Genomic DNA, 15,854 nt, shown 5'->3' with positions numbered 1-15,854 from the left:
GACCCTACTCCCTATGCATATGCCCCTATGTTCTCATTCAGTTCCATTTTGTACCAGTCCAATGATGAAGTAAACAGTGATAAAAACCAGGCAGAACAGCATATGGAGGGAAGCGTGGGCTGTATAAATGCGCAAGTAAACAATTGAAGAACTACTGTCATGGTAAAGTAGCTTCCTCTTTCCCTGCATGTTAAAATCTATTTAGCTACAACTGGCCAATTCCAACAGCAGTGAAACAACTGAACAAGTAAGAATTAGGTTTTGTTGAGGAAGACAACTGATCAGTTCCAATTTTAAATATGTTAGCTAATGTCTGCTTACAGTGGGCCCTCGACATGCACAGCTCGGCGCGCATACTTTTCAAGGTATGGACTTCTCTGGCCAGAAAATTTGCCATCAACTTGCGACCAGAGAATTGACCTATGGACCGGAAGGGGGAGGCGGGGAAAGCACCAAATTCAAATTTGGCGCTTTCCCTGCCTCCCCCTTCCAGTCCGTAGGCTGCCAATTGTGCCTCCGGATGCCTTCCAGGGCTTCTCCGCTGCCATGGGAGGCATCTCGGAGGTACCCCCCGCCGCCGATAGTGCTTTGGAGGCACGGTCGGCAGCGGGGGGGACCTCCAAGATGCCTCCCATGGCGGCAGAGAAGCCCTGGAAGGCATCCAGAGGTCTGCCCCCCACTGCCGATCGTGCTTCAGAGGTACAATCGGCAGGGGGGCCCTCCGAGATGCCTCCCATGGTGGCGGAGAAGCCCTGGAATTCATCTGGAGGTCCCCCTCGCCGCCGATCGTGCCTCCGGATGCCTTCCATGGCTTCTCCACCACCATGGGAGGCCTCTTGGAGGTCCCCCGCCCCTGCAGGCTTTCCCAGGGTAGACCGGGCCTACTGGGGAAAACATGCTGTAGTCCTGCTCTGTCTCAACCTGAGGCACAACACTCTTCCTGTCTGGATGGTGTTAGAAACAGAACAAGCCTACATGTTCTAGTTTGCACAGTGTATCTGTCAACACCTGAACTCTCCCATAAGTTACTGATACAGTACAAAAAACCTACATGCAAATACAAAATTGGTATACATGCTACATATACTCTGTCTGAGTGTAAACAATTTTGCTGTGTGTAGCAATATAGTCCATTAACATCATCAAGGTTCCCTCTAAGCTACGTGACTCTGCCCTCCTTCATGCAGCTTTTCTCCTCCTCTGTGCACTCCCAGTGATAGTTTCCAGCCCCTTTCATTCCAGTCCCAAAAGAACCCCACGTGTGGGGAATGGAGCTCTGTCCAGGGGGCTGACAATTAGAGGGAACATTGAACATCATGCTTCATGAAAGTCTACTGCTTTTCCATCCAGTTTTCACACTGACTAGGGAGTGTTTCACTTATGGAAAGCATGATGTCACCGTCCTTTAAAGCATTTTGCACAGTAATATTCAATATCTCCAACATTTCAAATAATTTTACTGTTCACATTGTGTCAGGCGGTTTTCTCTCACATTTATATAAGTATTAATTAATTTAATTTGTTTGATAGATACTCCTATCTGAGATTACAGGATGTTTCAAATGGCATTCAATTTTCTTTTTAAGTCAGTTCATTTTTCAGATATTTGTTATATACTGTATTCAAATAAATCTCAAATTTAAATGAACAAAGCTGAGAATCGAACCAATGTTTATTCTTCCTGATTACAAATTTCAAATTAAATATTAATAAAGAATGGAAACATAAAACACTAATGGTGTTTAGATGTTTTAAGAAATCTAAAAATGAAGTACTTTTTCTGATACTTACAGTTCCACCTACTATTCTTCCTAGTGGATACCATGCTCTTTCATCAAACCAGTTTAAGAATTCATAAAATCCATGTGATGCAAGATGATGTGTTGATCTGTAATTAAACCTGAAAAAACAGATGGTTTAATAAATTTGCCCTTTAAGTAATATTTACTTCATTTTAGACAAGACTAAGACATCTGCCAAACAGAGATCCATTTGGGAAATTAAAAGGATGAAATTTTAAAGAAAATTATTTTAAAATATTAATTCTTATGACTGAATTGCCACAAACATAAACACTTTCAACTTAAAACTAATTATTTCACTGAATGCCCTTAAATTTTCATCTCCCAAATAATATGGTGGGTGTGAAAGCTTTGTTAACCACCTTAAACAACTTCGGTATGGGGAAAAACTCACATTTTAAAAAGTTAGTACTTTGAACCTGATGACCTCTCAACAATTTATACAGTCAATGGAATAAAATTCCTCCCTACACCCCCCATACAAATTTGCAGCAATACTCAGTTTTAGTTCTCTTTATAGGGAAAAACAGAAAAGTTGCAGTCTCTCAATTATGCTGCTCCCATCTGGGCTCTTTATCAGAATTTTGCAGTGATTCTAATTTACTGATGTACATAACTGCAGGAAGGACCAAGCTTTCATTTTACAGATTATGTATTTTATCCAAATGAGAGACTGGCTGAAATCCAACTGAAGTTCTCATAAAACTATACCTGCAGAACTGTGCAGGATGTCACATGCAGGCAGTCTGCATGATGCAGTTTTACTGTGTAACTGATCATATCATTCACAGGACAACTGTTGCAGAACATCAGGGTGGATTAAAATCCATGATTTTTTTAAAAAAACCTAAATTTTAAATCAGATTTTCTTATTTAAAACACATTTATTTTAATAAAATGGTTTTGGAGAAAAAATCTATCTAAATATAGTTTTCTATTTAAAATGCATTATAGCTCAAAGGTTATTTAGCATGAAGCTGTATTTTCATGCAATATTTATATTTTTGGTAAATTCAATTGATCCAAGTTATCCAATCTGAGATAACATGCACTTTTTCATGGTAAAAATGCTATAAAATGAACAAAGTTCAGGAACAGATCCATTGTTGTTCTGCAAATCTATGTACAAACTATGAACACATTGATTTTAAAGCAAATACAAGAATACTTATGCTATATGTTAGTGCTTTAGTCAAATAAAACAATTTAAGTAGTTCTCCAAATGTGATTAACCTATTAAACGAAAATCAGTTCTGATATAGCTATTTTAGTACTTTGACAAGTTATTATTCTAAATATGAAATCTTATTCTGGTTCCAAATATTAAAGATTATAAATAACAGCAAGAATGAGTCTTTACATTTAAAAATCATGATTATATCAAGTCTTGCTGATAAGTGATTTAAATCATTATTTAAATTGTGATGTAAATCAAATCCACCCTGCACAACACATTCACGGATAGCATTCTGTCTTGGCACTATTAGGGCTACTGCTTGGACAAATTCAATATACACATGTATAGCTCTGAAAACAGGATTTCAGCCACTGAATTTTCAAGTAACAAGGTTATTTGGGCAGCCCCCAAAAACATCACTGAAAATTGTGCTGTCAAATTTCAGTATCAACTGGGTAACTCCCAATTTAAATCAAGCATTGTGATTATTTTATATGCACTGGAGTGATGTTTTTCAAAGCAACTGCCTCTTTCGCATAGTTTTTCTTCCTCTTTCCTAAGCTTTAATCTGATGTAGGTGGGGGCAAAAACACTGTCCAGACCTGTCATAGTCTATGCTCCTCCAAGAAACGTGAAGTACAAAGGGAAGGGATAGAATTGCAGGTTGAGACTGATAAACAAACAAATAGTCAAGGACTACCTTACTACTTTAAATGAGTTCAAATCCTTGGGACTGGATGAACTGCATCCAGGAATATGGAAGTAGACTAAAGAGATTGCAGAACAACTCTCTATTATTTCCTTGAAATCATGGAGAACAGCTGAAATACCAGATGATTTGAGGAAAGCTAATGTTGTTTCTATCTTGAAAAAGGGTGAAAAGAATGAACTAGGGAGCTACAGATCAGTCAGCCTGAATCAATCCCAGGAAAAATTCTGGAACAGATTATAATGCAGTCATTCTGCAAGCACCTAAAAAACTACGTATGCAGTAATAACTAGAAGCCAACATGGATTTGTTGAGAACAAATCCTGCCAGACTAATTTTATCTCATTTTTTTGATCAAGTAACCTCCAAGGTAGATAGCAGGAATGCTGTAAATGTAATATATGTTGACTTTAGCAAAGCCTCTGACAAAGTGCCCCCATGATATTTTGATTAAAAAGCTAAAGAGATGTGGGCTGGATAGAACAACTGTTAGGTGGATACACAATTGGTTACAGATTCATAAAGAGTGCTTATCCATGGTTCCTTCTCAAACTGGAAGGAGTAAAAAGTAGGGTGCCACATAACTCAGTCTTGGCCCTGGTACTCTTCAACATTTTTATTAAAGACTTGGATGAGAGAGTGCAGGGAATAATAATTAAATCTGCAAATTATACAAAATTGGGTGGAATAGCTAATACTTTGGAGGAGATGAATAAAATTTAAAAAGACCTTGATAGGCTGAAAACATGAGATTGAAATTCAACAGGAATAAGTGCACAGTTCTACACCTGGGCAGGCGAAACAAATGCACAGTTATAAAATGCGGGATACTTGGCTCAGTAATACAAGTGAAAAGGATCTTGGAATTGTTCTAGATCACAAGCTGAATATGAGCCAGCAGTACGATGTGCCTGCAAAGAAGGCAAATGCAATTTTAGGATACATCACCAGATGTATAGTCTCCAAATCACATTAGGTACTTGTCCCCCTCTATTCAGCACTGGCTAGGCCTCATCTACTGTGTCTTTAAGAAAGATGCCAACAAATTGGAAAAAGTTCAGAGGAGGGCAACAAGAATGATCAGGGGACTGAAAACCAAGTCCTGTGAGGAAAGACTGACAGCACTGGACACTTAGTCTTCAGAAAAGAAGCCTGAGGGGAGATATAATAGCACTTTTCGAATAACTAAAAGGTCCCATATTGCAGGACACATAATAATGGGTTCAAGCTACAGGAAGCCAGATTTAGCCTGAATATCAGGAAAAGCCTCTTTAAGTATTAGAGCAGTATGACAATGGAACAAATTACCTTAGGAAATGGTGAACGCCTTAATATAGGAGATTTTCAAAAGAAAATTGGATAACCATCTGTCAGATCTGATTTGATTTGGATTCCCGCAATGATCAGGGGACTGGGCTTGCTGGCCTTACAAGCCCCTTCCAACTCTATTATTCTATGGTTGTATGATTCTACATCAGGATGCTGTTTATACAACTATGAAAACAGGAGATTGCCTTGATTTTACTGAATGAAGTTTTCCAGTATTTCTAAGTCTGGCAATACTAATTTAGTACAACTAACTGTAATAAAGGCTTAGAAAAAACTTGCAATATGCTGTCAGATTGTATCAACTAAGCCCAAGAAGCAACCTATCACTTTAGGGGAAAAGCAGTGATTTCTTAAAACTCAACACTATTTAAGGGTAATAAAACATATACACTTTGTTGTTTTTCCCCGAGAGCCGCACAACTCAATTTATAGTTGTATCATTTAACTTGAAGGAGTAATAAGGTACTGCTTATACTACACAGTAATTATTTATAGCATAAAAGAATCCTGAGATATCAGACTTTCACTCACTTGTCCCAGAAAATACAACTGCTTGCAAGCCCACTAAATTTAATATTTCCACATCATCACAATGTGAGATGTAATCACATTCCTCTTCCTTTATTTTACTCCAGTTCACTTACTATATGAAGTAGTGGTCAGTATACCCAAAATAAAGAAAGTAATTTTAAAAAGAGAATCAATTGATAGGTTATATGCCTTTTGTCGTTCATGCATTAATATTGGCTTGATTATTCCTCTGAACTTAACCATTTTGAAACCATAACACATGTGAATAAGCCAAGCACTGCAGTTAATTTTAAGCATGACTTGTTGAAACAAGCCGCCCATAAACCATGATGTGTAATTATCTTATTTCAAGCACATCATTATGAACTAATCACATCTGGCTTTGGACATTCTGACAAGTTGCCACAAAAGGAAATACGTATCTGAAATCCTTCTTGTAGCTCAAAAGAGGATGAAGATTATGCAATCTGGAGAAGACTGGAAGGTTCAGAGCCACCAAAAGAAACCATGGTCTATCACCAAACACAGCCAGTATGGAAAGGTAACAGCATACATATAAATGGGTCTGAAGTTTGAATTGCCCACAATTGGACCAAAAAACCTCTTTAAACACAAAAGCAAGAAGCAAGCTCACATTCAGAACAGAAAACCTGAATGACACATATGTTGTTCCATATGTACATTTGTTTCAGCATCCAAAAGAGAGGGACACACAGAGAGAATTTGGAAGCTGAAATTCAAATAGGTAGGAATGGAAAGAAGTCCAAATGAGCAGAAGGCAAAGAAACCTAGACAAGTATATTTAATGAGTTAGAAATATGTGTTACATGCTGTCAAGTCAGAACAATTTTAAAAATACAGATTTCATGGTAAGTGAGATATTTAAGAAGTGATTTTACAAGTCGTCTCCTCAGTGAGTTTCCATGGCTGAACAGAATTCAGACCCAGGTCTCCTGAAACCCTAGTCTGACACCCTACCCACTATACTGCACTAGGTGTAAGTTAGAAAAAATGTGATCCAAATAAAGAGTTCAGTATCCACCTATACTTCAGAGTAAATTATCCTTATTCAATTTAACCTTAAGTTGGAAAAAACTTCATGTTTTAACATCCTTACTTAAAATGAAGTTTCCCAAGCATAAATGATTATAAATTGAAAAAATTGGAATATACTACTGATAAAAGATCAGTAGCTTATATAGAGAATAGTCCAATCTACTAGGAAGTTCAAAATTCTGTTTGTTAATAGCAATCAACAAAAGAAAGAGGTATATAATGAGCAAGTGATCTAGAGCACTGGTTCTTAACCTTGGGTTACTCAGGAGTTTTGGACTGCAACTCCCAGAAGCCTTCACCACCAGCTGTCCTGACTGAGGTTTCTGGGTGTTGCAGTTCAAAAGCATCTGAGTAACAAAGGTTAAGAACCACTGATCTAGAGAACTGATTAAAACAGCTATATTAATATAAAACAAGGCAGTAAATCATGAAAATCAAGACAAATTAATTCTTGTAAGTTGTTTCACAGGCCTGTCTGAAATAACTGAACAATAACGTTTGGCTGCAGCAAATGATGGAGAATCCTGGTTCACCACACACAGGTGTTTAGCAGGAACAGCTAAACAAATTAATCCTGTTTTCCAAATCCTGGCTTGTCAGAGCAACAACCTATGAGTTCCAGCTTAGTTAATATTCTAGGCTTTCAATTTCTGCTTAGGTTAGATGTTCTTACTGGAGTAAGAGCAATAGCTCATTGATAAGGCAAGATTCACTAAAATTCTGGTTTGCTGCTATATTAGAAATATTTCTATTCAATTCTCATTTGATTAAACAATAGAACTGTTTAAAATCACAAAAATCCAGAAAAACACAGTAACACAATATAAAATCTAATTTTAATTGCCTTTTAATTGCATAATCAATTTACTTCTATTTTAATATTTATAGTATTTTACTGTAAATTTCTATTGATTTAAACTGTTTTGCAAGCCACCTTGGGTGCCAAGGCTGGGTTAGCTTAGTGGTTTAAGTATCTGGCTACAGAGCCCAGTGTTGGGATTTTGATTCCCCAGTGCGCCTCTTACAAGTACAGCCAGCCTGTGTGGATTTGGGCAAGTAGCACTGCCCCAGGTCAACTCCAGAAGAAGGGAACAGTAAACCACCTCTGAGTACTCTCTATCTGGAAAACCCTGAAAAGGGTCACCATAAGTCAGAATTAACTTGACAGCACATGATGATGATTGGGTCCCAAATCTGGGACAAGAGATGCATAGTAAGTAAGTAAATCATTAAGAAGTTTTCTGTAACACTTAACAAAAACTTTCCTGAAATTTTTCAAATGCCATGTTAAAGTAAATGATTACCAGGACCTCATATAGTCAGTTAATTGCATTTACCACAGCAGAGACAACAGATCACTGTACTGAGAAATATTCAGAAGCAGAATATTTAGTTTCTCTGGGTAAATTTAAATGACGAGACTATACTGTACATGTAAAATATAAAATCTCAATTCAACATCACAGAGTTCCATTTTACTAGATTGACCCACAGATAAGGCAAGGTTGGATAACTGTTACATATCAATGTACAAGCCTGATCATAAAAATAATAAAAGAAATGAAGCACCCAAAGTACCTACAGAAAATTACACTGGAAAGCCCTTGTCAGAGGATATATAAAGGAAAATGAACAGAAGTAAACAGATGCTACAAATATTGAAGGGTGGGCTGAAGAAGGGACTTTCACCAATTTTTATATTCATCAGGAACTCATATATGTAAGAACAGAATCCATTTTAATCAAGCAAGAATTATATTTTTAAAAATTACACTGAAGGCCTTGAGAAAAGGCCAGTTCTCTCAAAACCTCTGTACCGGTGGTCTCCAACCTTGGGCCTCAACTCCCAGAAATCCTGAGCAGCAAAGGTGATGGTGAAGGTTTCTGGGAGTTGTAGTCCATGAACATCTGGAGACCCAAGGTTCGGGACCACTGCTCTGTACAACATTTAGAAAAAGAAATAGCCAGCACTCCATACAATATAGAAACACATTGCTTAGGACTTTATAAGCAATAAAAAGATACATGGATGTACAACTTCATTCTGCACAGGTCATAAAGCTAGATATGTAATAACTCTTCACTAATTCAATCTAGAGGTTGTCAAAGAGCTCAAAGGAAAAATTAGCAAACCTTTTGATGCATATCCACATTAACGTTCCTCTCATGTGGTAAATTATATCTTTTTAATAAAACAAAAAAATTCTTAAGATCTTTTTCAGAGCAATATTAATCTCAAAATACAGGAACAGCACTGTTTCTTCATGTATTTCTGATTTTGATAGTACTCCTTATTTTCAGTGACCTATTTATTTTATCTAGATAAAGCAGACTATAAGGCATAGATCGGGGAACATGGGTAAATTACCCCCAATGGGGTAAAAGTGAAAATCCTGGGGGTAATGAGCAGAGTGCTACCCCCTCCCTCCCCCCTCCCCCAGCCAAACCTCAAACTGTAAGCTACCTCTCCCTGTTACTTCCTTGGTTGCAGCAGGGCACTTGTAAATCCTCCATTTGTTCAGAGATCGGAGATAAGCCTGCTTGATTGGTTACAGCTGTGGATTAGCCCCAGGCAATCAATCAATCAATCAGGGGCTTCTGAATCACTGCTTCCTCCGGAAATGACTGCAAAGAAGCAGGAGGAGGGAAAGAATCAAGGAGCAAGCAAGGGAAGGAGGGAAGAAAGGTGTGAGACACCGAGGACTTCATCAAGCTTATTTAAATATATGTAGAAAATGGAAGGAGGAAATTGAGGTAGGGAGAAAATGGAGGGATGGTGGGTGGGTGGATATGTGTGTGTGTGAGGGAGAGAGAGTGTGAGAAAGACTGACTCAAAACTATGAAAAAGAACAGGCAAGAAAAAGAGAAACCTTGAATTAAGGTGGGGGGGGAAGGGTGGCTTTTTAAGGTGCTGTCTAGGTTTATCATTGCTTTCCTTCCAAGAAGTTCTTTAATTCCTCCTCACTTTATCCGATGCTTTTGCATAGTCAATGAAGCAGAAGTAGATGTTTTTATGGAACTCTCAGGCTCTCTCTATAATCCAGCACATGTTAGACTTTTGGTCTCTAGTTCCTCTGCCCCTTCAAAATCCAGCTTGTACTTGTGGGTGTTCTTGGTCCACATACTGCTGAAGCCCAACTTGTAGGATTTTGAGCATAACCTTGCTAGCGTGTGAAATGAGTGCAATTGTTCGGTAGTTGGAGCATTCTTTGGCACTGCCTTTCTTTGGGACTGGGATGTAGACTGATCTTTTCCAGTCCTCTGGCCACTGCTGAGTTTTCCATTGATAATTATAAAAAAGCACACTGGTCCTTTGATAATTGGGCTGTGGCACCAGGGTGGGTGACATGGCCTTTAACCTGGTTTGTTCCTTTTTGCACACCACACATAGAATGATTAAAGTGGTAGGGAAAGCCCCCTCCCCAATTTTACGTTGGCTGTCTCTAGCAAGCATGTCATTGCTAGCACCACTCTGGTAGCCACTGATGATGATTAAATCCTCTGCGAGCTAGCAAAAATTTAATGCAACTTGCTAGGCACGTTGGACACCTTACTACTCCCGATACCACACCATGGCTGGAGTGCAATGTGTTCCAGCAAAAATAGTGCACATCTTTATCAAATTTGGTGCATCCTGCTAGTTCGGTACACAACCTGTGTAGATTCAATAATATTTTTAATTGAAATAATGTATGATTCCCTTCCTTTCGAATCAAGGGGGTAATGTCGGCATATATAATTTTTTTTGGGGGGGGTAAAAGGTAAAAAAGTTCCCTGATCCCTGCTATAAGGCCACATAAATACAGCACACACTGACTATCTCAACTAATGAAAGACGTCATCATTTACTGACTCACTGATTTTCACAAATTGTCTGAAACCCAAGAAACTAACCAAAACAAATCTGCATTCATGACTCCCTGTGATCTTATATACAAAGAGAACTGGACTCTACACTGTATCCCTTGATAAAACTGTTACTGTGATCAATTTTAGAAGGACATTTAATACATTGCATTTTCTCATAAAGTTGCAGATATTTTCTTTCCTTTGTTATGCACCTAATTTTTCAAGTACTATACACCATTTTCACATTTAAACATCCCTAAGGCAAAACCTGGGCTGCTGAAACTCCAGACTCCCCATTTTTTCATATCTGTTTTAGAAATAATATGCTGTTGCAGCAACCTATTTTGAATCTTTCACTACAGAATGCTAGTCAATCTTAATCACAAAAGGAATGGGATGAAATTACCAGCTCCTGCTGTGCAACTGTGTCATTTAAAGACTGGTATAATGGGAAATACATATTTGTTGTTGATCTGATCAACTCACCACATTCCTACACTGAACTAGTAGTTTCACTGAAGGGTAGTGTTGCATTATAATGAAATGTGAATCGTGATGCTGAGGCCAACATACACCTCATTGTACTACAAGTTCTAAACTACATTATACACAGCTTGCTGTCCTCTGAAGATGCTGGCCACAGAGACTGGCGAAACGTTAGGAAGAACAACCTTCAGAACACGGCCAAAGAGCCCGAATAACCCAAAACAACCATTAGATCCCAGTCGTGAAAGCCTTCGCAAATATACATTATACAGTACACTGTTGGGCTGAGGTACAAAATATCCCTCCTTGCACTACATTTGTAAGATCTTCACAAACTCTTGTAAAGAGCTGCAAAAAAGTAATGGGAAATGCATGCTTTCAGTGTTAAAGTGCCTAGATAAAACATAACATGAACCCTCAATTGGCTCAGCAATACAGTACAGTATTTGTTTTTTCCCTATTTGTCAAAAGCAAATGCAAAAGAATTTCATTACCAGGTGACTGGTCACCTGAACATATATTTCATTTCATTTGCTTACCAAAGCAACATGGAACAAGCATGCACACACTCTTATCAATTTATGGCTTTATTCTCATCATAAACTGTGTTTCAGTTTGTCTGAGCTACAAATATTGCAGGATGATGGAGCTGTGCTGGCTATAGGGCCTCATTCCCAATCTTGTTATACCAGTGCAAAGCCATTTAGGACTTTGTAAGGTCGTAACTAACTAGCATGGTCTGACATGTAAGGAATACACAAGCAACAGGTCAGAGTGCCCTTCATAATAACATTTTTTGGTGTGGAAATTATTCAATTTTTAGTAAGATTTATCAGTGTTCTGTTTTGGCAACAGATTATTTGATTTCGTCATTACACTGATGATCTCTTAACAACAAGAGTGTCCACTCACTTGCAATTAGTAAAGAATGATGGAAAAGACCATCATTTAGCAAATGAGATTTGATGGACCAGCTGGCAAATGAAATCACAAGGCAGGTAGCTTCTGAGAGTGTGCTGACCAATCACCTGGCTATCATTGTGGCAGTCATATGTTCAGGCCAATCCTGAATAGTGCTACCATAACCGAAACATGTAGCAGAAAGAACATGTTTTGTTCCTCTACTGAACTGAAGTTATTGTTGAGGGAATTTATCTTTAGACACACCAATACATTTTATAGTCTTCTATCTGTGAGCTACAGATTTTAATCAAGACTAGCATTCAACATGCTCGAAACTCAATCTACTTTTTAAAAATGATTTTTGCATTATAACCTAAGGAATATGCTGTATTTCTCATCTGCCCTTACATACTACATTAGCTTCCATACACCAAACAGTAAATCAAACAGAAATTGAGCTGTTTGCAAACTTTTAAGCACTCAAGTTGACAAGTTCAATATCTTGCTAAAATGCCCATGTTTGTGTAAACTGGGAAAAAACATATTTTAAATGCAATTACATACTCTTCTATTCATCAACATATGACAGTGCCAATACATACTTTATTATAATCATTCCTCAAATTGTAACTCTATCGGCAAAACAGCACAGTGGTCTACAAAAACAAAATGACGTAGTCTGGAAAAGAATGTGCAGAATTCTCTAAGAGGTAGAATGTTAGGTTACCCAACTGTCAAAATTCTGCTTGCACCAGTTAATGTGACAAAAGGAGTTCAGAGAGTATGTGTCCTGCTTGCACCCACAAACCCAAAATATGAATTGGTAGAATGGGAGTTCTACCCTTGTGCATATTCTGCCTCAACTGTCTTTTCCAATATCTGCTAGTGGATCCATAGTAGAAAATGTACAATACTGTACTAAAATACTTTCTGGGAAGCAAACAACCAAATGCCATTTTCACCATCTGAAGTTGATTATATTTGTTCCAGAATGGGTTGTGCAGATATATGTTGCTCACCACAGGGCAAAACATTTTGGACGGGTAATGACTGAGAGCTGGTTTAACCTTCTTCCCCATCACAGACTTGCACCCTGACAGCTATTATGATCATTGAAAAAATAGCAGAATTGATTAACAACCACCTGACCCTTCATGTAGCCTACCCCCTGAGATTCTAGAGACCTAACATGGTATTTTCTACTTTCACCTGTTGTATAACTATGGCATTTTTCCAAGAGGAAAATGTGAAGTCCATCTGTTTTGGGATGGACAGAAAACCATACACAAGCCTGTGACCTATGTATACCACATAACATTAAAAGTTTTAGTTTAAATACACCACAGGTGTGTAACTTAAGCACAGAAAACTGTATGTATTACATTTCTGTTCCATTCACTAGAACTTTAGGGTTCAATATCAATATCCCATCCTAAAAAGAACCCTGTTAAGTAGATCAGGTTCAGTTAAGTGCATGCAAGAGTGCAAAATGACTGGCCAAGTATTATCTTGCTTTGTGATTGAACAGAGATTTGAATCCAGGTCATTCTTACATATCCACTACACAACAACAACATGTGAAGACTGATATAACATGAAGTAGCTGTTTGAATATGTTTCAACAGTTTAACATGTGTTCAGCCTTCTGAGATGCATCAATTCAATATGACCCACACTACAAACCTGTCAGAGTAACCGGACAGGTTAGAAGAATCATGGTATCAGAATATATTATCCATTCCACAGTCAGACATGGAAGTCTCCCCACATAGGAAAACATCAGCAGAACTCTCTCTAGTTGCATATTCAAAGAGTACAACCAGAAGTTCAGGAAGCTTCTAGTTTGCAATAACCTTTGAATGTTACACCTGCCAGCACATTCAAAAACAAATTGCTGCCCAGTCACAGTAAGTTATCAATTTAAAACCAAACAATGCAGCGTGGATCAACCTAACATACAATTCACCAGTCTACTGAAAGACCAATTAGACAGAGACCTGATGTGCAGTCAAATCATTTTCTCCAGCTAAGACACAGCCATACTATATGACACTCCATAAGTGGACCTTGTATCTCTAACTTGCTTTCAAACTGCCATGAGAAATCATTAAAATGAAAAACCCTGATGTCTTCTAAAAAAATTGTACAGAACCACTCATTTTCTTTTCAAACTGCTATGTTAGAGCTAGAGCAGGATTACCTGCTGGTCTTGCAACTTTCCAATTACCTCTCATGCCCCAAATAGCATTTTGCAGATAGGTCTATGAGATTTCACTTAACACAGTTAGTAATACACCCCGGTAGGAAGAAGGCAGAGCAAAATGCTAGCCTCCAACTGGGACTGTTCCGCTTTTCCCCTCCACTCTACATGACCGCTAGGCTGGCTTCCCCTATTCTCCCTCTGACACCACATCGGGATTACAGCTCTTGCAGCTGAGAAAGACACCAGCCATCCCTAGACGATACACACCGGCCCTTGCCAGCTTCTTCACTTGCGTCCCGTCAAGAACCTACTGCAAGGCTGCCGTTTTCAGTGCTGAAATGTTTCACGAGGGCGCTCCTTCGCTCTTACAGCACAGTATTTCCCTCTTTCTCACTCATACATAACACATACACGCACGCCTGTCGCCAATGCCGCAACGGAGATGATAGTGGCGCTGCCCAAGTTTGGCTGAAGGAGGAAACAAAAATGGATTTCGGGCCTCCCAACCCATAATCAAAGAGCATCCAAGTCAAAAGAGGCCAACTCCCCGGAGAAGAACTGATCTCAGATATCACTGGCACGGGGGTGGGGGGAGGGAGCTTTGAGTAAAATGAACCTCCATGCAATAATGCTCCTTGGCCCTCACACCTTTCACCCACAAAGGCAACTGCAGACAGCTTTCACGCTCGCCTCGCCTGTTTCCTCTGAAACACTTGTTTCTTCAAATCACACAGTTTTCCCTGAAAACCTCAGGCACTCCCGTCACTCGTCACAGCTCCCTCCGCCCTACTCTGCATCCTAACCCCATTCCGACGTACTCGCCTCTCCTCTTCTAAAGGCCCCCTCCCCCAAGATTCCTCAACGACCACTCCGACCCGCCTCTCTTTCCCTCAGGATCAGGCACTGGGAGGGGGTCCCGTCTCAGCCGACGGGGTGGCGGTGGTGGGAATAGAGTAAACCCCACCACCACCTTCCAGGCTCTGCCAACCCGAACTCTTTCTCACCAGGGGTCGAACTCGTGGATGATGCTCTCGAAGCGGATGACGGCGAAGAGCCTGGAGCTGAAACCGGCCAGCCAGGCCAGGAAGAGGATAGTGAAGGAGAGCAGCGACTGCCAGCCCGCCGGTTGCGACAGGCCCCCCGACAGCCCGCCCCCGGCCGCCGGGGGCCCGGCACTGGTCGCCGCCGCCGCCGAGGAGCCTCTGCTGTTGACCAGCGCTTGGGAGCCGGTGGCGGAGTTCGACGATGACGACGCGGCGGAGGCACCGGGCTTGTGCTTCTGGTCGGGGGCTGAGTGTTCCGCCATGTTGCTCCCCGGGCTCCTCGCTGTCTCTCCGCCTAACGCGCGGCGAAGGAGGAGGAGCAGAGTCCGCCCCGCTCTCCCTCAGCGCGCTTTGCGAGGAGGAAGGGGCGGGGGCGAAGGGGGGGCTGAAGTAGCGGCGTCCTTCCGCGTCCCCTTTCACGGGCGATGGAGGCACGCGCTCCCTGCCTCGGCCGCCGCCGCCGCCGCCGCCTTTCCAGTCACCCACCAACTGCCGCCCGCTGCTCCCGCCGCCGCCAACATCCCAATGCAACGCGAGGCGAAGAACGGGCGCGAGACCGGAGCAGCGCGCGCGCGAGATGTACGGGTGGGGAGGGGCGGGGGTGGAAAAAGGGGAGTGGCTGGGAGAGTAATCGCCGGACGATGGAGCCAAAGGGGGCGGAGCGAGCTGAGGGGAGTGAGAGGAGCTTCCTTGTGAGAATGTACTGCCCCAGAAGGGTATTAAACTACAGAGGCAGGAGAGAGAAGAATAAAGGTGCGTGACCACC

The 15,854-nt window shown here is 40.5% G+C and overlaps 1 protein-coding gene across 1 annotated transcript in view; it reads right to left on the bottom strand.

Annotated features, from left to right (window-relative positions):
* Positions 1-15,492, bottom strand: part of STT3B (STT3 oligosaccharyltransferase complex catalytic subunit B) — a 69,727-nt gene extending 54,235 nt beyond the window's left edge. Inside the window, exons 1-2 of the mRNA XM_020799495.3 lie at positions 15,050-15,492; positions 1,792-1,900 (exon numbers count right to left, since the gene is read on the bottom strand). Coding sequence (XP_020655154.1) covers positions 1,792-1,900; positions 15,050-15,351 — 411 coding nt within the window. The 5' untranslated portion in view covers positions 15,352-15,492. The remainder of the gene's footprint in view (positions 1-1,791; positions 1,901-15,049) is intronic.
* Positions 15,493-15,854: the final 362 nt, after the last annotated feature.

The sequence above is a fragment of the Pogona vitticeps genome, chromosome 6 (genome assembly GCF_051106095.1).
Source record: "Pogona vitticeps strain Pit_001003342236 chromosome 6, PviZW2.1, whole genome shotgun sequence".
Taxonomy (NCBI): Eukaryota; Metazoa; Chordata; class Lepidosauria; order Squamata; family Agamidae; genus Pogona; species Pogona vitticeps.
The sequence above is the reverse complement of the archived record's forward strand: the minus strand, read 5'-3'. Positions and strand labels throughout refer to the sequence as shown.